Genomic DNA, 22,518 nt, shown 5'->3' with positions numbered 1-22,518 from the left:
GGTAAAGTCCACAACCATTAACCTCCAGCTCAGTTAATTTATGCTCCAAGTTAAATGCATAATTACACACAAGAATATTAGACCACGAGAAACAGGATAAGATTCCCTCCCATTTAAATCCTTTAATTCCCTCCAATTTATGTGAGACGTGATATTTATTTGATTTTTATGCGGTTTACAAGAGTTTTTTTTAAGACCATTGGATTTTTTAAGCACCATGTGTCTTACATCTCAATTAAAATGGGAGGAACTTGGAGGTTTAAATGGAAGGGGATCCTTCCAGCTAGAGACACCAGCTTTAGTTTGTCGTTCTTTATTTTTCCTGATGATTTCATTCCTTGGCTCCTTACTTCCCTTTGTATAAACAGCTTAGATATAATCAGTACACATACAGTGTCATCCACTAATGCAACTGAAGTTGCAAAGCTTTGTTGCTAGTTTCAAATGCATAATCACATCCTAGAGTGTCAGCCAAAGCCTTAAATTCATCCATCTCTGAGCTTACAACTTGGAGGCCCATCAATACATTTCCACCACTCTCACCCTGGAAATGAGGACAACACATATTTTAGCGACGAGAAGCAATATCTAGACGAACAAATCAGTTTAATGAAAATTATCAAAATAAATTGAGCTTTTGCATAATTGAGAGACCAATGTGCTAGAAGAATATTAAGCACAACCTGTCCTTGGTAGTGGAACAAGTTCATAGTCCAACGGCCATTGAAGGCATTCAGTAATTTCATCAGAACACCTGGCCTGTCTGGGATTACAAATCGACAGAGAATCTCATTTTCTATATTTGATTGATCACACGTCTGAAAGATATCCAAGGGTTGGAATCAGAAATAGTACCGATGTGAAACAAACTGAATATGAACAATTTCATAAATTTTTCTCTTGGTATATTTCTAACACTTTGCTTATTGCATTACATAGGAAAGTCATTAAAAATTTTAAATTAAAAAAAAAAAATTTTTTTTTTTTTTTTTTTTGTTTTTTGAGAAGGAAAATAAACTTCATAGCATTAATTAGGGGGCTTTAAGTCAACCAAAGTAACAACGTCTAAATCTGGTGGGGCACACTCCATCCAGACTTGTAAAGGAAAGGAAAGTCTTGCTCTCTGAGCTAAGGCGTGTGCAATTGCATTGCCTTGCCTATTAACATGAGAGAAAATAGCTATGTAACAAGCTAACATAAGACAAAGTGTCTTTTAAAATATGACCAACAGCAGAATTTTCCATACCCCTATCACAAAGAGATTTTACTACAACCTCCGAATCACCTTCAAAACAAGACTGCTGGAAACCTGTTTCAGAAACCAAGACTGCTGCTCTTCTTGCTGCCAGTAGCTCCAAAGCCACAATTGAGGGAGGTTTCTTAATCTTTTCGGATAGAGCAACCATAACTTGATCCTTAGAATTTCAGATAACAACACCAAGACCCGCTTCATTTGATTCATCAAACATTGCCCCGTCAAAATTGGTTTTGAAACAATTCTAAGGTGGAGGATGCCAATGTTTTTTAGAGGGATGTCTACTGCCCATGAAGTGACTTTCTTGAGATCCCTGAGTCTTGAAACTATGAAGATATTCTCGTGCGAAAACCGCAATTTTTCCCAGCGGCAAAGAAGGTGCTTGGAGGCGAGATTTGTTTCTGTGGTACCATATAGACCACGCTGTGATGCTGAACAAAGGAGCTGTGTGGGGTTTTTCCTGAATCAGCTGCACTAAATCCGAGAAGGAACCCAATAGGGATGGCAATTTTTACCCGGCCCGGCCCGACCCTAATGGGCCGGGTTTTACCCGGTCCGATTAGAAATAGGGTCGGGTATGGGTTTAAAAAAAAAACCTGAAGCGGGTTCGAGTTGGGTCCGGGTTTTTTAAAAAAACCCGAGACCCGACCTGAGACCCGACCCGAAACCCGGCCCGGTAAAAACCCGGTTAATTGAAATTACTAAAATACCCTCATATATATATAACCTAAAATTTCTAACCCTAATTCTCATTTCTTCTGCACTCACTCACTCAGCAGCCTCCCTACACTCCCTCCCTCTCAATCCGACACAGCCCCTACACTCCCTCACCCTCACTCCACCGTGAATCCAGACGGCAAGATACCCAACCACCAAATCACAACACCACCGCCTCACCTCGAGCTGTCGCCGTTTTTCTTCGCCAAATCGGAGCTGTCGTCTCTTTTCTTCAACAAATCGGAGCATCAGTAAATCGGAGCAAATCGAAGCATCAGCCTTCAGCCTTCAGCCTTCAGCTCAAGGTATGCTCTTTACTCTTTACTCTTTTCCTTAACTCCTAGTTAATCTTTTCTTCTAATTTTTTTTAACCTTCTTTTCTGTTTGTACCACCTTCTTTAATTTGTTTATTAGTATTTTATTATTTTCTGTTTTCGTTCTTTTATTCTGGGATTATAGCCCGTGCTTTTATTTTTCTTGTTCTATGCTTTGATTGACGTTTGGTTGCTGAGAAACTATAAGGTTTTGGGATTTTGTGTTTTTTGGTTGCTGACATGTTTTGGGACATCATAGAATGAGCGTTTTGAGGTTTGAATTTTATGGTATTGTGTGTGCTTGTGAGAATGAGATTAAATTCTGGAATTTGGTTTTAGTGTATCTGGCTGTGATTTCCATTTTTTTTTTTTTTTTTGGCTTCATTCGTCAATGCATTTTGAAATCGATTCGAATATGATAGATCTTGATTTTGTTGTGAATATGGAATTTTGACTTTGCTCCACTGGTTACTGCTACAACATTTTCACCTTGCAGTCCATAATATTTGCAATATGCTTTTGCTCCAGCAATGGCAAGGGCCCCCGCTGGTTCAAGTATGCTTCTTTTTTCATCAAACATGTCCTGCAGCAAAAATTCCAATCATAATTCGTAGTACTCAAAATAATACAATTTCATTGCCACAATTCCTTCAAAAATATGTGCATGCTTAGTTAATAACTCTTTTTTCTTTTCTTTTTTCCTTTTTCTTCTTTCTTTCTTTCCATCTTTATTTTGAGCTGTGCAAGCAAGAAATGACTCCCTAACCCAACTAGAATGTAAGGGTTAGCAATTTTCTTAATGAAATGCACTTTCAAAATGCATCTGAGAAGGTTCTTTTTCCTTCCTAAATGAATCAGATATTGTTAAACTAGCAGTGCACATTTACATTTTTATGTTTTCTCTTTCCTTACTGAAGAGGTGACTTCAAGAAAAATAAAAAGAATATACGTTAATTCACTCTGTGGGAATCAGTTGTCCACTTCATTATTTGTGAAACAGATATTTGAGAATCAGGTGCAAAAATAGCACAGAAATAACCTATAAACATAAGCTATGAAATGGAATGCCCATCTAAGGCTTATGAAAAAGCCTAAAGGATAAGCTGCATTTCATTAAATTTAAAAAGGAAACAACAGACTATTCCATGTAGTGTAAAATCAAGGGTCCTCTGTGATGCAAAGCTTGTGGGCTAAAAGTAGGAAGAATGACTAACCTTTATTGATGCACAGATAGCATCATGGCTAACAAGAACTACCCCATCAATCAGTTCTCTGCACAGACGGAATGTTTCTTCCCCAACCTCTTCAATAGCTACCCCTTCTGCAAAATTTCCCATTTTATCTAGCACAATTCTCTGCCCATGATAGAGTGATAGTGCCATTGAATTTGCATCATATGGCTCCACTCCAATGATTTTGACCTACATTAGAGATATCAAATGTAGTGCTAATTATGGTTTTATTCACATGGAACTAGAAATTCTACACACAGTGACTAAAATAAATGTGAGATGCAAATTAAGCATCACATAGCAGGTGGGACAAACAATTGACCATATGCATCGATGAATTCCAAGAATTTGGATGTTGATATATTATTAAATTTGGGGTTAAGGCTTAGTTCTCGTTGTTATATCTAAGATTAATAAATGAACAGAAAAAAATCCTTTCATGTCTAACCCCAAATTCGTAGGGCATAGCAGATATTTACCTTGAGCAGTCTATAAGTTAAATTCTAGGAGTTTATACTTTTCTTCTTTTCAGCCTTTAGATGTCTTTGCATATATAGGGTATCCTAAAGATTTTTCCGCCCATAATGTTACATTTCTTATTTGAAATGTTACATAAGGAACTACCCCTGGCCTTAATTGCCATGTTTCAACACAGCTTTAACAACATCCATACCCTCAAAACAATGTGCTCATAATTAACTTGAAGTATAATTTTAGTGACTTGAATTCAAAAAACTGCAGTACCTTTAACTTTGTATACTTTCTCCATCGCGCCATTGAAGTCATTGCCTAAGTGCTTTGCTTAGTTAAAGTTTTAAGAAAACAATGTCACATACCTCAGGACTAACTGACTTCACATAGGCAGCAATTCCAGCCATTAGGCCACCGCCACCAACAGGCACAAAGATGGCATGCAATGGAGCACGTAATTGACGAACAATCTCCATTCCTACAGTCCCTTGCCCTGCTATAATATCTGGATGATCAAAACCAGGTACAAATGTTCGACCTTCTTCTTTGGCCCGATGTTTTGCATATTCTTGTGCTTCAGCATAGCTCTCACCAACAAGTACAACTGTAGCACCTAACCTCTCTACTGTCTTCAGCTGAACAAAATGGATGTAATACCAAATCCTTGAGGTTCTAAAATTTTACAACATAATCAGACACAAGACACAACAAAAGCTTTTACTACTAATTGGGGGCAAATTGCATTTTTCTTGTAAGTGAAGGACAGTTACAAGGTTTTATAAAAATGTATTAAAAGTTAAAACCTATCGATGTTCCCTTTTAAATAAAATTCAAATTTTATTTTGTTTTTTAAAATGTGCTTGACCCACATTTTAATATCCTTAATTATTTTCCAATATCACCCATATGTAACATCACATGCACAATTTGAGGAGTCATCATTGTGCATGTGACATCAGCTATCATGTCAGACATGATGTGTTTGTTAAATGGAAAAATTATATTATGTTTCGGGTGTATATGCCATCTCTCTCACAGCAGCTGGGTCTCACATAGTTGTGGGACCCAGCTATTATAAGAGAGATGGCATATACACCCGAAACATGATATACTATCTCTGTTAAATGAGGATATTAAGATTATTAACATGTGAGTCTGGACATATTTTTAATATATATATATATATATTAATTTTTCGAAAGTTTGATAGAGAATATTTAGTGGGGGGGATTGCTTTGTTTTAAACTTAAAGGGGAATTGCAACTGTCCTATACTTTTAAAGTACAATTTACCCTAATAATTATGGCACACACACACATATATATATAAGGGGAAAAGGCTATCAACTTTGATTTCAGGAGTTGTGGTAGGCATGGCGACCACTGCATCAACACCTAGTTTTTGTGCAGATAATGCAACTCCTTGGGCATGGTTCCCTGCTGAACAGCAAATAACTCCCTTACGCAACTGTTCCCTTGAAAGCTTAGCCATCATATTATAAGCTCCCCGTAGCTTGAAGGAGAACACCTAGCAGTTTGAAAAGCATTAACTGTGTTAGCGCTTATAGAGTATTAATTAGACAATCGATTTCTGTTCGTGAAACGTTGAAGACACAAAAAAGAATTCGAAGGGCAATTTCAAAAAAGCATTTCCTAGAGCACTAGCATCATGAATGTTAAATGTTAAATTTTTAACATTTAACATATCAAGCACAAAAAATCACCTTCATAAATGTGTCAAATGCCAAATTTGACATTTGTTACATACTGGCACAAATTTAACATTTAACATATCAAGCACAAAAAATCACCTTCATAAATGTGTCAAATGCCAAATTTGACATTTGTTACATACTGGCAGATGTGTTATGTGTTATGTGTTTTTTTATTAAATTTTATTCAAACTTTCTCACTCTTTCATACAAGATAATGAAATATCTTTCACTATTCCGTACAAAATATCTTTCTTAATTAAAAATAAATAAAGAAAGAATATTTAAATAAAATAGTAAAAGAATAAAAATATGCGATCGATGTAGAGTGTATTTTAAGTGGTGTCTTAAAAACTTAAAATAGATAAAGTAACATTTTGATATGCTAAAGAAGTAGTATTTTTTTTTTTTTTTTGAGAAGCAAAAATGGAGGTCTTTATGGTCATATTACACCTCCAGGCAGAGAGCCAATGGTCTCGATCAGGGAGGTCGTAGTCGGTACCCGTTCTGTACCCTCTGTGTGGGAGTCACCTCACATTTTGTGAGTACATCTCACCACCAAGTTTACCCACCAACGAAAGCTTGCGGGCAGCGGGACTCGAACCTAAGTGTATTGCACGAAGCATCCGAGCCTTACCCACTCAGCCAAGCCCTCTTTGGCTGCTAAAGTAGTAGTATGTTTTTAGAATATTTGATGATAGTGCTAAGAATGGAAAGACCAAAATCCCTTTTTTTCCCCAATTTGTCCTTAAGTGAATTAGGAGGGCCTATTAACGCTAACTTTATTGTTTATTTTAAGCATTCACAACCTACCACATCAACAAATAATTAAAAAAAATGTTACATTCTTTGATTTTTTTTTTTTTTAAGCTTTTTTTTTCAAAGCCAACTCAATTATATAGGAGATAACACAAACTATATTATAAATTTTTTTACAAATAGCTGATGTGGTAAGTAGTTATTAATAAATAAACAAGTGATGTTAGTGGTAAACCCAATAATTTGTAAAAATGTTATAAAATAAATTGTGACTTTAGCATTACTCAATTGAGCTAATAATTAATAAGTCTAGAGTCACAATATATTTCACAACAAACTATATGATAACTTGACAATGGTGGATAATAAAATAGTGTCAATAATGAGCCAATATGATAATCAATAATAACTTATCAACTAAATTAGTTGTTTTGAAATTTCTATGAAAATTTTTGTTTAAATGTATTTTTTGTTGTTGATAATTTGATAGTTATATTAGGAGGATAATTTCGACCCGCTTGAAAATATTAAAAGATGTGATAATCCACCTCAAAACTCTTGACTTTCGTATGTACCATTACCAAGGGAATCTTCAAAAAAAAAACCAAAACAAAACAAAAAAACCCCCAAAGTATTTTTTATTAAACAAAAGCAAAACCAGCAGTACTTACTCCGGGTTGAAGGTCTTCTCTCTTGAACCAAATATGAACATCAAGCTTCTCAGAGAGCTTTGAAGCATATTCCAATGGCGTCTCGACCGCAACATCATAAACCTTAGATAACAATATCTCATTCAAGTAATTAATGTCCTTGTGGTTGTGACTGTGACTCTCTTCCGCCAACCTTTTTGGCACAACTCCTAGAAAGCCACTCTCATAAACTAACGACTCAGCAGGAACTCTCATCAACTGGGGGATATGTGTTGGCTTAGGCAGCTTCGTCTTTTTATGAGAATTCAGATGTGAGGCCCTGTGGAATATCTCAACCTTTTGGTTTGTCAACGTTGCAGTAATATTGGACAGTTGGTTTTTGTGAGACTTTTCGGCTTTGTTTATAGTTAAGGTTTTGGTTTTTTGGAACATTGAGTGGCACGGTGTGGTGCCAAATAGAGGAGTGGATGAATATTCGAAACAGAGTGCCTCCATTGCAGAGAGAGAGAGAGAGCTTAGTAGTTGCAGAGATTAGTACGACTACAATGCTGTGTAAGAGTAAGCGTTGGAAAGAATGACCTACACGAACATTGCCATATAGACGGGTTGTCGGAAACTCTCACAAATGTTTTATAGAAGAAAAGTTCTTTGTTTTTTGAGGGGGGTAAAAGTTAGAAACGTATAAAACATAAGTTGATTCGTTATTTTATTAGCGTTATTATAAAACATAAGTTGATTCGTTATTTTATTAGCGTTATTTCTTGCGAGAAATATGTCTATTATTTATCAAATAAGGTTTTTTTTAAAGAAAGCATCAAATAAGGTAGTATTAAGATTTTTGATGTCCACCAAAAATAGGATTTCAACATTTTACCAATTGAATTAAGGAAAATGTGACTTTTGTATTTTTATTTTTGGTATAAAAAAATAATTTTGGACATAAATTTCAAGAATAATGTTTGAGAAACAAATTTTTTTACAAGGTGCTTATGTAGTGAGTGATTATTAGTAAATGAAAATGTGATAATAATGATGGACCTAAATGAAAACTAATAAGAAGTTGGTCACATTAACATTTTGTAAAAATGTTGTAAAATAGTTTGTGGCTATTGGCCTCTCAGATATTTTCTAAAAACATGTAGTGCTTTTATATAGTTGACTAAGTCATTAATCCCTCTAATTAATCTATACCATACCTAATTTAATTAGGACAAAATTTAGCTACAAAATTAATTGTAGCTTCAACCTTACTAAATAAAATAAATATTACTACACATTTTAAAAATTTAACCGTTAAATTGCATACTCTTTACGCTCTTAATACATATGTCAAATTTTGTATTAATTGGATATTATTTACTATATGATCTATAAGCTTATATTTTATGCATAATTTTAACTATTTATTGATAACATAGCCATTGATTTTTAATTTTCTAGAAATTTTGCTAATATGAAAAATATAATAAGAAGAAGTAATCTAATAGTGGTTTTGTCAAAATTCATCTCAAATAAAAAGATATTGAGTAATCCATTTAATTATATTTTATTTTTATTTAGACATGTCAAGAGTTACTCTCTTTTTTTTCTTTTTTGCAAAGATGTATATAAAGATTTATTATTTGATGAAAAATATTTTTGTTTACGTAATAAAATGTTAAATGTCATATGTTAAATCAAAATTACAAACAATCCATGTATAAGCAATAAAAAAAAAAATATATTACATATATGTGTGTGTTATTCTTTGGATTTAATTTTTTTTTTTTTTTATATTTAGTTTGCCCTTCCCTAATTTTTTTTTTTTTTAACTCTGCCACTAATTAGGGCCAAACCACGTTAATTGTTGTTTCTTTTATTTTAATGTTAAGTATGGAAAAGTCTCAATTAAGTGTAGAAATTTTTTTGTTGGGTCTCTCTAATTAAATCATGGTTTAGCATTTTTTTTTAAAACAAAATAAAATAAGTTCGGCACGTAACATATCATTGTGATATATAAACAATGACTATAGTCTATATATGTCACAATTTTTAAAAAATGGGAATAAGCCAGCCAACTTGGAATGCATGCAATATCAATGCAATGTCAATCTGAATATACTAATGGGAGTAATGTCAATCTAAATGCTTGATCTTAGCCAAAAAGCCGAGAGAGTTTTGGACGTCAATCTGAATATTATACTAATGTGAGTAATGTCTAATAGTAATCTAGTCGAATATATCCAGCACCAATTTATATTCCCCTAGATTCATCCTCATCCCCATTTTGTTTTTCTATTGATTAATTATAACCCAGCATTCATTTATATGTATGCATGGTATCAATCTTGTTATTCCCATTTTTTTACTTTACAAACGGTCTGTACGAGAATTTTCTTATATTATTATTGCTAAGTTTTTTTTTTTTTTTTTTTTTTGTTTCAACCTATGGCGTCCACTCCTGATAATAGCTTTTTATCATCAGATCAAGATACCAATCTGCTTTTTATGTAGACAAGAATTGAACCCCAAATTTTTTATTCAACCATCAGAAACTTTATCACTGTAAATCTATGATTGATTATTGCAATAATTTGTAAAGGCAGTTTTTAACCCACCACAATAACAATTTCTTGACATTTTGACCGTGCTCTTGACAACATTAAAATTTTAAATTGAGATCATTCATACCATGTTTGGTTGTGCATAGTTGGATATGATTAGAATATCTTATCTTATGGAATTTTAGAATTTTAATTTTTCAAGTAATATTTCTTTGTGGGATTGGGTGGAAAATGGAAATAAAGACATAGAAATCGAATCAACTAAAATACTACGATGACATGGCCCAATAGGAGTACAGCAATAGTAAATATTACACTTAAGTTTTTAGATATTATAGATATATATATATATATATATATATATATTTCTTGTTACCTTTTTCCTTAAGTGTATTGCTTTTGGTCTTTTGGTATAAAGCTCAACTACTTGAAAATGGAATTGATTTTTGTAGATTTTGATTTTGATTATATAATACATTATTGGTTTAATCTTGTTGGTATTAATTCAAAAATTCATGAATTGCCAAGAATAGTACTACTGGCACAATAGGAAAATTACACTTGTAAAAGCATGAGAGCGTAAAAAATGACTTAAGAACAAATATAATAGTTACCAACCCATGTAAAAGTGTGTGCATTAGAGACAAGTGGTATCAAAGCAGTTTTAATAATTTACCAAACACCACTCAACATTGTGACAAGTGTTGTTCAAGTCCAAGAGGAAAGGGACACATGAAAAGAACAACTATAAATAATCGTTGAACCTTAAGAGGAGAAAAATACTTGTAAAGAACAATTGTCAGTAACCATTTAGCCTCAAGTATAAATAAAAGACTCATTTTCAAGAGGATAACATCACTTTCCTCTTTCAAACTTGATTATACAAAGACTATTATATCATTCTCATGTAATATTTAATTTTTTATGAGATTTTCTAGTAGTTCATAGGATTTTAAAAGTTATTCATGCTTCAAATCTAATGGTATCTGATCTTACTTAGAAACTTTGTCCAATACTTGGAAACTTAGAATTTAATTTACTTGCTTTATGTAAATCTTAGTTACTTGCATTTCATCCTTCAAGCATAAAAAGCCTTCTTAATTGAAGCAATACCAAACCACATCCCTCTAAACACGAAGTTAAATAATTCATCTTAGCCTATAATCAATCAATTTGAAGTTTGACAAAAGGCATCAAACCACCTATAATCACTTTAAACAAGTTAAAATTAAAACACTCTTATATAGATTCAAATTAGCTCAAATGGTAATTTTTTTGTTGTTACAAACAATCATCATAGAGCATAGGTTGAAATTCTATTTAAAAAATAAAAAATAAAAAACTCTTAAAAAAATCTATTGACTATGTTGTAATAAACTTTGACCACCAGATGAATAATTTTTGCTGAGACACTTTATTGAAATGACAAATAAGTGAGTAACAACATACATATAAAGGAACAGTTGAGAATCAAATTTCTTTCTCTTTATTTGACACTTTTATTTTCCACTATTTGCCATGAACTTTTCGGCAACTTAATTCATTGTTCCATCAATGCAAAGCCATTGACCAACAAAGATGGTGTTGCAATTGAGATTAGGATTGATAGCACTAAAGAAGTCAACATTGAGATTGAACTTTTTGACAATGCCAAGACAAGTATTGCCATCTTCTGCATCACAGATCGATTTGCATGCTAGACTATTAGACTGACCCTCTTCAAACCCAACTACACCACATATAAAGGCAGTCAATATATATGAAAAAGAAAATTACTAATTAGTAACTTGAAATTGATATTGATTGTAAGAGGAAATGTAATATTAGAACTCACTGCCAAGTTGTATACACTCAATGATGGAGATGATGAGAAGGAGAGAGATCACCAGAATCAATTTGTGAAAAGTGTTGCTACGTTTGGTCATTGCTCTTTCACTTTTTCTCCTAAATAAGAATTTTCTTATCTTTGGGTGGTGACATTAGAACACCATAGAGTCTAATTTATAGGTGAGAGCCCATGACAAAAAGCCAAAATATGTTGTCCATCTAGCTTTGCTTTAACAAAAGCCAGCTTCTAGATTGTATTTTTACATTAGTTTAAGTTCATTATGAACAAATTAATAGAAAGTTGTGCTGAGCAGGCCAGACAATTTTATTTGCTAATTTGCTTGCATTAGATTCCTACATCATTCTACCCAAAAAAAAAAAAACAAAAAATCCTATAACTTCTTCCTTCTCTTTCTTTGGGGGGGAAATTTATATTCTTATGCAACTAAGCTATATATGCTGCAGATTATCCCCAATTAGGTGATGAAACTATAAATGTCATTGCGAAACAAAATCTTATTGAAGTGTCACGATTGTTACATTTTAAAAGAGTCGGGACTAGTGCTTCAACTAACAAGTGTAAGGTGTTTAGTTGTGAATGTGATAAAGGAACCAGTATAGCTTAAAATGGACAACATATAAATTATTAAGATTGTTGCCTAACTGTGTGAGAATTTTTGCTTTCAATTTCATTTTGTAACACCTTGGTTCATCTGTGATCTTCTAATTTTCTTTGGTTTGGACCTTGAATTTTGTAAATTTAGTGTGTTATGTACTTGTGCTAGTTGAATTTGGTATTAATATTTTCATTTTCATTAACTTTGATGAACAAATATAGTCATTATTTATGAGATTAATTCATAATTTTAGGTACATCAAAGCACTATATAATAAAAATGGTGTTATTAGTTATTTATTAGTATTTCCTATTTCCCTTTTTCTTATGTGTATTGAAGGATTGGTAGATTTTGAGGTTATGTTTTTTGGTCTTTTGGTTTATTACCTGAAAATGGAATTGAATTTTGTAGATTTTGATTTTGATTATTTAAAAATTATTGGTTAAATCTTGTTGGTAATAATTCAAAAACTCATGAATTGCTAATAACATGAGAAGTGGCACAATAGGCACCTTATACTTACAAAATCACGGGAACATGAAAAGTGATGTGTGAGCAAATATGACAATTATCAATCCATGTAAAAGTGTGCACAATAGAGACAAGTGGTATCAAAGTAGTTTTAAGAATTTACAAAGCATTATCTAACAACACGACAAATGTTGTTCAAGCCCAATAAGAAAGAAACACTATGGGCACAATGCATGGTTTGGGGAGTACGCTTCAGCCGAGTGGACCGGGGTGGAGAAACAAAGAGTTTCCATCTAGTTTTATGGTCTAAGAACCATGAATATAGCGCCCTTACATGGAAGGACTGATCTTAGTACCAGAGTATGGGTTCAGAGTTTAGGTACAATTTTAGGAAGGTGTTAAGCACCCAAAACCATCTGACCTATGGGTCGGCTTCCACTCATTGTGTCTTACATCTTAATCTCATTAAATAAATGTTCAACATTTTTTTCTATATTCACACACACACACATACTAACATGCATCTAACAATGAACATGGCATCAAACATCCCAAAACCTAACATTCATCTACCATGCTTATCAACCAGAACTAGCATACATCTATCATGGCGTCTATTCCAAGGCAATAACAAATCATGGTAGCAACTAGCAAGTATGCATGGCAAAAACACAAACATTGCCAAAATCCAAATAAACATGTGATTACATCAAGAACAAATCATCCAAGCAAACATTTTCATACTCATCATCAAACATATACCCAATGCATGTTCATGTGAATGCATGACTTACATCCCTTACCTTATTGCATCTCAGCACTTATGCATCATGAATGGACATATGATGCATGTTCATGTCATCAAAGTAAGAAAATAAAATAAAACTCTAATCTAGCATGTTAAAGGAAAACAAACAATTCAAACAGAGGAATAAAGACTTAAAAAGTATCAAAATGAACCAAACAGAGACATATGGTGTAAAAGAAATGAAGAAACAGAAGAAGAAAACCTAAATTAGGGTTTCTTGGCACGAGTATATGTGTGCATACATAGGCTTGCGTACGCAGGCTAGTTATATGCATACACATACTTTAAGCTTGCGTGCGCATGCAGAAAGCATGCATACACAAACTTGCTCAGGAACCCTAAACCAAAACAGAAAACAGAAAAATAAAGCAGAAACTTAAAACGAAGAAACTAACAACCTAACATGCTTTAAAACATAAAGACTAACTAAAACTAAGCTAAACAAACATATCCAAACATAAACAAAGTAAGGAAACAAGATTAAAAATAAGATTGAAGCAAAACTGCAAGAAAAGAGTTTAAAACTCAATACCTCAAACAAGAAGCTTTTTAAGCTTGATTTCGACCGTTCCCCTCAATTAATCTATTCACAACCAAACAAAAATGATTAGTAAACTTCAAAACTCGAGAATCAAGACCAGAAAAGGTCCCAATCAAAATAAAATTGACTTGAAGATTTTTTATTAAAAAACTCCCTCTTTGATTTACTATTTCTAGTGAATCTTAGGTTTTCCTTAGGATTCTCTCTGTGTTTTTGAAATATACTATGTAAGGCTTTATATAATTGAAAAATGAAGGTTTGGAATGGCTCCTAGACGATGTGAGATTTATTCTGAACCTCAATCTTTAATGCAGAAAACTTGTCTTTCATAGGTTTCTGAAACCCTAGCTACATGCACAAGTCTATGCCTGCATACGTATGCATCCAGTGGCGGCACCACGTACAAGTCAGGGTGTTCCTAAGAACACCCTGACCTAAAAAAAATTAAATAAAAAATATATATATTTAATCCCTATTAGGAATACCTTCAATCACAAAATTAGGAACACCCTCAAATTAAATAATAATAAAATTATATGTCCTACTTTCAAGCAACTCCCCCCCAAAAAAAAAAAAAACCTTATCTAGATGTGCAATTGATCAAATTATTATTTATAATTTATAGACATACTCCATTTCATAAAAAAAGTTATATTTAATTTTTATAAGTTCATAAATGAAAATTATTTGGTCTAATTAACTTAAATAATATAATTTCAACTATAATTTAATTATTAATTATTTGCATAAATTTGTGAATGAGTAAAAATTTTTATTCATGGTATTTACAATGTATTGAAAAGAATAAGTTAATCAAGTAGCTTGTAAACAAATTTAAACATTTTTTTTTGGCTAATGAGGGTGCTTAGAGCTTTTCAAGTACCTAATTATTCCCTCAGGTATGACTAAAACCTCATCCTACACACATTAGATAATTATATGGAAGAAAGGTGGTCCCACAATATAGGTTTGGAGTTTCGAATCTTAGACCTCATGTTTCTCATAAGGCCTTAGGAACCACTAAACTAATCCCACAGAGTTGAAGTACTGCATGTTTGATTTTGTTTGACAAGAAAATGAACTAAACTTAAACATATAATATAGCTTGGTAATGAGTTCAAACTTGACTTGAATTTGAATAAATTCAAATGAACCGATCTTGAAATTTTAATTATGGATTTGACTTAACTTTGCTTAGGGGTGGCAATTCGTGTTCGTGTATCGGGTTCGTGTCATGTTGACTCATGAGTATTCGACTATATAAGTTAATTCTAACCCAACATGTTTATCAAACGGGTCAGGATTTCTCAACCTTAACACAATCTATTTATTAAATGGGTCAGTTGTGTTAATCAGTGTTGATACTCATTTTTGCGACACATTTTTTTACAAGCCCAATTCATGTTTTATGTTTTATTTTATTTTTTTAAGTATGACAAAAGCCCATGCGACTTATTGGGGAAATTGAGGAAGTATGGTTTGAAGGGTATAGGTCGGTTCCTTTTTCCTTTCGGACCTTTTGCATGAGCCTAATCCATGCATGCTACCAAGTGGGCAAGGGACACTGGTAGCACCTCAAGCTCATGAAAGAGGTATTGTACCCAAAATTTTTACCTCAAAAGAGCTTTTATGCTTTGAGTGGCTGTGCCCCTAATTTTCAGCCTAGCTCTATTTTCCATACCAAAACACAACCATCTCTAAGAAAAAGGCTGAACAACCTAGCTCACTCAGACACCCAAATGCAATCTCCAAGGACTTGCCATGTCTAGGAAACATCAGCCCATAAATTTAGGCCACTTTATTTCCCAAATTATGCAAAAAGCAAGGCATCTCTCTTGTCCAATTAAATCAAATCTGACCATAACTTCTTTGATTCATATCTTAGGGTTCAAAACCTCTTCTGTTGACCAAAAATAGTCACTTAGAGCACCCTAAGTCCAATGCAAAAGGTCTCGATCAGATTCAAAATAAAGGAACCACATTCTACCCACATACCTAAAACTTGAGAGCAAAACCCTATTCAGCTAGTCAACAATCTCACAATTCCGAATCTTAGGGGTGGAAATATGGGTAGAGGGGAACCTTTCCTCTCTTCCTTACAACCTCTCTCAATTTCCTCTTCTCGATAACTGTGGGTCGAAGTTTCAGACTTGTTATGTTTTTATGCTTTTTCTGAACTTTCGTTATTAGATTTTGATTCTCTCTTGTCAAAGCACTATTAGCCTTTGTTTTCTATATATTGTGAATTTTGGGCTTGATTCTCCACAAATAAACACTTCTAAAGAACCCAAGGGGAGATTTGGGTCGTTTTTGCATTTTTGGCCATTGTTGCAAAAAACGTCCCCGACAATCAGTTTATCAAATTTTATCAAAACAAACAAAAAAACTAATTTTAGTATTAACCAAATTGATATGAATTATGAAAAACCAAACAAATGAATATTTTTATTATAAAATTCAGAACTAATGAGTAATTGCATCACAAATATTCATTCAAAACTAAATCATATCTCAATATCACAAATAATCAATCATAATATGTCAAAGAAAATAAACCATAACAACTAATAAGTTTATATACCTAGGGTTTGAAGGGTATATTGGTAAAATGTCAATTAATTAAATGGGTCAGACAAGTCAAACAAGTTTCATGTGATGGACACTAACTCAATCTTTTGTTAAACGAGTCAGTCGTGTCAAACCAAATATGACACGAACCCATTAAGCCTCAATCTATAACCTACTAATTTTGTATCGAGTTCGCATGTCGTGTCTAATTTTGCCACCCCTAACTTTGCTCATTTATAACTGTAGTTGCCAGTGTTCCTTATTAACTGTTCTCAATAATTTTGAAAATGATATTTATCTTCGTCATAATGATGCATTTGCCCCACTTGGCAGATGATAATATTCATCAGAGTAATTGATTTCTTAGATTTTTTTTTTTTTTTTTTTTGAGGAAGTGATTTCTTAGAACTTAGAAGTGGGAATTTCATATTGGGAAACGTGATATTAGTTTTTAGTGTGTGAAAGAGTTAAGGGATGAAAACTATGAACTAGTAAAATTTAGGATTATACCATTTCCATGAGTTAAAAAAAGAGAGAGAGAGAGAGAGAGAGAGAATGGAATTCATTTTGTATCTAATCATATTTTTCTTGAGGGCTTTTCTAGAGGGACTTTGTTAGCCCTCATGATTTTTTTTTCTTAATAACTCATTATCTCAATAAATTGGAATGTAAGCGCAGTTGTACTTTTTTTTTTTTTTTGGTTGCTGAAGGAAAGGGATGGTAGGAGCGACCATTGTGACTCACCCCCTTGGGCGTGACCACAAGGACACCCCCTTAGTAGGGAATGTTGGATTGAGCCATAGCTACTATGGTCTGGGGTGACCACAGACCTCACACTAACACCTTGAGAGAGCTGGTAATCAGGGGTTCCTTAGTAAGGATACCAAAATTCCTCCCCAGGTACTCGCCTGGGCTCGAACTAGGGACCACAAATTTGATTCACGGATCCCAACCACCAGGCCACCCCTCTTGGGGTGTAAGTGTAGTTGTACTTGTATGATTGTATCCCTATTCCCGAATATTGTCATTCAAGCACATCCCCTCAAGTCCATGTCATTTAGGTTTTGATGTATGCCTTTCATTGGTGAGAAATTATTCAATACAACATGAGGGCAACTACCAAGATTTCATTAATTATGTAGACTCTTTGAAATAAGAAGTTAATAAAAAAAAATTATCAATAATTCAACAATCACCAAAGAACAGTAATTCAACCCAAAAAAAAAAGGAAAAGGTTATCAACATTTAAAGAGTGAACTTAAAATCACATTTAAAAAAAAAAAATTTGATAATTATAATAATCAGAAATTTAGAAGCAAAAGATTGAACCTTGGTTATCATCATATAGAGATCAAGAAGCCTTGTGAACCTTTGAATAAGATATTTAAAAAAAAAATTAGAGTAATTTCAATGGGGTGTCCATTAGTCGGTTCGGGTCGGGTTTGTGCCCAACCTAAACTCGACCTGATCACTTCGGGTGAGGGAGATCAAGACCCACTGCCTACTGTGAATAGCATCAGATTGAATGGATTGAGCCTCATTAGGTGTTGAGTGGGTGTCGATCGGAGTCGAGTTTGTGGCAGGGGAGTAGATTCTGCTAAATTTGGCCGAGATTTCATTGGATCTGGCTGAATCTGTTAAGATCTTGTTAGATCTGGCTGAGGTCTAACTGGATTTATTGAGATTTGACCAAGATCTAGTCAGATTAGGTTGAGATGTGGTCGAGATCTCCTTATATTGATGAAAAGAGAGTTAGATCTTACTAGATTTCGGTTGAAATCAATGATTGGTGATGGAAAACTCACTGAAAAATGGCAAAATATCGGACTGGTCAGGTCCTTTGGGTTTCAACCTCGCTCACCTATCACTTGAACTGACTTCATTGGATTGGACATTCCAAAACTGTTGTTGATTGCCAGGCCTATCGGTCGATTGGAGTCAGGGTTGGTTGACGGTAGGTTAATTGGTTTTGTCGGGTTTGGTTGATCTTGGACACTCCTAAATTTCATTATGGAACTTCAAAAATCTAATCATTCATTTTGAAATGAATGGATTAAAATTTTCTTGTTATCAATAATTAAATTATGTCAAAATAATGATGAACTTTTTTTTTTAAACAAGAAGTCTTAATTAGAACACCAGGAAGTGTCAATACTTAGTTGAGATACAAAACTCTTAAAAAAATAATGATAGTTAACCTTTTTTTTAAATGATTTAAGTTGTGTTTGTATAAGTTATTACAAAATGGTGTTTTGAGTTTAAAATGAGTTTTGTAAAAAAGCTATAAAGAATTGTTGCGAAACAAATTTTTGGGTTTTAAAAACACACTTCTAGGCTCCTAACATGGCTAACCAAATGCACCCTTAAATAGATATAAGAAAAATGACATTTAATATTTATTTAAATATTGATGATGTGACAAGTTTCAATCCAGTGACATGTTTTAAGGAAAATGCTAGGATCACAACTTTTACCACAAATTTTGCCATAACTTACTCACGTGACAAGTCGTGAGTGGTGGAGTAAAAGTGTTAGGTCCACAACTCTACTACTTACAACTTACCACGTGAGTAAAAATTGTGGTAAAAGTTGTGGCAAAAGTTGTGCTCCTAGCATTACTCAAGTTTTAATCCAGCCATAAAAAAAATGAATAGATAGAATTTTGGTAGAGGCTGTAGAGCTATCTAATGCGTGAACCCCACCGTATTTAAGTTCTAAGACAACCATGGGTTGTAAGTTGTAACAAGTGTCTGATAGTTTCAGGGGTTTTGCAATATAGAGGACTCTCACTAAACTATCAAGAAAATTGTTAGAAATTTTGGATATATGTTGATTAATGATATTGTATGTAGGCCTGTCTGACCCACCTGCTAGACCGTCCCGAAAACCACTAGATCTTAGGCTTGTGATGGTTGGTAGTAGGGTCTAACTTCCAGAAACCAATTCCAGCAGGTCGTTGCTTCAAAATCTAACTCCAACTAACCCGACCAATCTCAACCAACCAAAAGCCACCGTTCGTCGTCTTTTGAATTATTATTCGGTTAGATCTCACTAGATCCAGCGAGATCTCGCCGAGAGCTAGAGGATTTTGACAAAATCTGGTTAGATTAGGCCAGATTTTGGCTAGATTTTAGCCAGATCTGGCGAGTTCTGTCAAAATCTCCTCCTCCTTGACTTGACTGAGATTGACCGCCGCCTGACAAGAACCCAACCAGTCCAACTTGAGTCCTTCACCAGTTGGCGGTAGGTCTAGAAATTGCACACCCAATTTGGTCAGGTCAATTTCGGATTGTGCATAAACCTGACCTAGACTGACTTGTTGGACACCCATAATTGTATGGATAAGATCAATGACAAATATAAGTCCTATTAACTTTACATGCTGTCGTCATATTCTTCTTTTTGTCATGAGTCCTCATTGTATCAACTTTCAAGATTCATAATCCATGTAAAGATGGATTCTAAAAAAAATTGAAAAATAAAATCCATGTAAAGGGAGTGGAAGAGAGTCTACAAAAATCATATCATGGTCTAATGATAGGCAGTCAACACACCGGCACCGGCCCACTTGTAGCCTAACTGGTTTGAAAAAAAGAAAAAGGAAAAAAAAAGGTTATTGATTTGAGAGAGAGCGAGCGGGAAAGCAATAATGAGAGGAGCAAAAATTTTGCAAAACAATATTATTTTAATAATTATTATTTAAATAGTACCATTTTAAAGTTATTTGGGGATCTAATTTTGAATGTGTTTTGAAAACAAGAGTAAAAAAAAAAAATGTTACTTTCCAAATTAACCCCAGGGAGGTTTTTAATTATTTTATTATTAGTACAATGACTACAACATTTTAAAAACTGAACCATTTGATAATTGAGAAAAGGAAATTCTTAAAGTTTTGAAGGTAGATTGAGATTCAATTGGAAGTCCATTCGTGATGATATCATAATCTTTTTTATAACTCAAAAGTTTTAATAATGGAGGAAGGAGGAATTCAAATCCTAATTTATCTAATAAGAGAGAAGAGGTTATGCTATTTAGATACAAGGTTCTTAACGGGTGGCGTCATAAGTAATCTAATAATTAATTAAAATACAATTCAATAGATATTGTTAGGGTATATATCTATATTATATATAAGAGGATTTCCCTCTTTGAACTAAACTTTTATGTGATTTAAAAATACCCTCATTAATGAATAACTTCATTTAGAAATAAGGTCATAAATGTCAAATAAAAATTTTTATTTTGAATTAAAAAAAAAGAATTCATAAAATTTAGGATTTTTTCCCTTCATGTTCAAAAAAGAAATTGCTTATCTCTAAAGTTTATCTTTTTTATTTGTTTGAAAAAAAAAAAAAATATTTTCAAATTATAATGAATGCAAATTATTAGTCTTTACCAAAAAAATAGAAGAACCAAAAAAATAGAAGCAACATGCGTGCTTAGAGGCTTGTGTGTGTGTGTGTGTGTGTGTGTCTATATATATATATATATAAATATTATTTCTGTTGGCATATATCCAAATAGATTAAATTTGTAAAATTTAGTAAAATTGACTAAAAATAATATTAAAAAAAGCTAAAGAACTTTTTAATGTACTTTCATAGCTTTTATAATTAAAAAAGAAGAGCATGAACAAATGTAAATAAAAAAAATTTTAGGTTTATTAATCTTAAAGGGACAAGTTAACGAATGCTCTAAGGACATTAGTTTATGAACTATTTTGAGAAACTTTTTATGGGAAATGAAAAAATTAACTAACTTTGAGGACAATTTTTTTTTTTTTTAAATAATTCCCATGAAAGTGATATTAAAAATTTCTTAAAATGGCCTATTAACAAACAACTCAATCTTAAGGATAAAATTTGGTCACAAACTTGGTTATAACCAATGACTAAAACTTCCATTAAAAATATTAAAATGACTACTATGGGGCCCGTGGGCCTGATAGCCTCGGCCCATCGGGTAGCAGGCCCAAGGCCCATGTCGAGGAACACTGACTATTCAAGGCTAAATTGGGGAAAGCCTCTTTTCCCAATCCACGCCGAGAACCTCCTCATCCTCGGCCTGACAAGGGTGATTTTCGGGAAAGATCAGGCCCAAAGTAAGCTATCACCCTCGCATTTAATGCATTCACCTAATCCCCCTGGCCGCATTAATGGAGATATAACCCCTTAGCAGGGCAACGTTGATCAGAGTGAACCACTCGAGTACTGATAAGGCCTCTGATGGGACGGACGGCCAGAAGAGAGGCAAATGAATGATCAACAGATGGAATAAGGAGATAGGAAGATGAAGACTATATAAGGAAAGCAAGTAAAGTAAAACGGAGGGGGGGAGAAAGAGAAGAAAAAGGCCTCCTCGGCCCATGGCCGAGGAGCATCCTCCCAGTTGTAAAGAAACTCTAAGTATCTTTTTATAAATGAGAGTTCATGCTTGATGAACGACGGCCAGCGCCTAAACCTTTAACCCACTCTCTATAAATTTATTGTTTGGGCTTGTTGGGCTGAAAACCCATTCATACTCAGGGTCAATCCAAACTGAGTCCCTACAATTGGCGCCGTCTGTGGGAAGGATTAGGGTGCTGGCCGGCGCATCAGGCGAGTGTTCTAAGTATTCGTTTTACAGTAGGTTGAAAAAAAAAAAAATATGGAAGATTTAACAGCGAAAAGAGAAATCTTGATATTGTTATTTCATAAATAGAAAGAGTACAAATTACAATCAGAGGCTCAGGCAGGCATGTTTTACAAACAAATTTACAAGCTAATCCTACCAGCTATTTCTACAATCAGAGGCCCAGGTGGAGCCGCCCTAAGAAAAAGCTAGCCGGTGGGAAGTGTCAAGCCGTCCCTTTATTGGTATAAAGAGAATGGGAGAGCTTGACACAAAAGGCAGAGAAGGGGGAGGGCCATCATGTTTCCAGGCCACCGACAACTCCCTTCTCGGCCAGGCGGAGCTGGAACAAAGAGAGGAGCAGATGCAGGGGCTCCGGGATACCTTCCCCCATGATGTTCCCTTGATTCTCTCCAATCCTCAC

At 33.8% G+C, this 22,518-nt stretch overlaps 1 protein-coding gene and 1 long non-coding RNA gene across 2 annotated transcripts; both read right to left on the bottom strand.

Annotated features, from left to right (window-relative positions):
* Window positions 1–2,674: 2,674 nt before the first annotated feature.
* Window positions 2,675–7,692, bottom strand: LOC111988647 (threonine dehydratase 1 biosynthetic, chloroplastic). Its single transcript, XM_024020430.2, has 5 exons — window positions 7,131–7,692; window positions 5,337–5,516; window positions 4,355–4,624; window positions 3,501–3,707; window positions 2,675–2,869 (listed from the first exon to the last, which is right to left on the bottom strand). The coding sequence occupies exons 1-5, from the start codon at window positions 7,602–7,604 to the stop codon at window positions 2,675–2,677; spliced, it is 1,326 nt and encodes a 441-aa protein (XP_023876198.2). The 5' UTR covers window positions 7,605–7,692.
* Window positions 7,693–11,043: 3,351 nt separating this feature from the next.
* LOC136070041 (uncharacterized) lies at window positions 11,044–14,407 on the bottom strand. The gene is made up of 2 exons (XR_010631264.1): window positions 13,908–14,407; window positions 11,044–11,381 (listed from the first exon to the last, which is right to left on the bottom strand). It is a non-coding gene; the product is annotated as an uncharacterized LOC136070041 (long non-coding RNA).
* Between the last annotated feature and the right edge of the window lie 8,111 nt (window positions 14,408–22,518).

Source organism: Quercus suber, unplaced genomic scaffold (assembly GCF_002906115.3).
Source record: "Quercus suber isolate HL8 unplaced genomic scaffold, Cork oak 2.0 scaffold_205, whole genome shotgun sequence".
Lineage (NCBI taxonomy): Eukaryota > Viridiplantae > Streptophyta > Magnoliopsida > Fagales > Fagaceae > Quercus > Quercus suber.
This window is presented reverse-complemented; position numbering and strand designations above follow the sequence as displayed.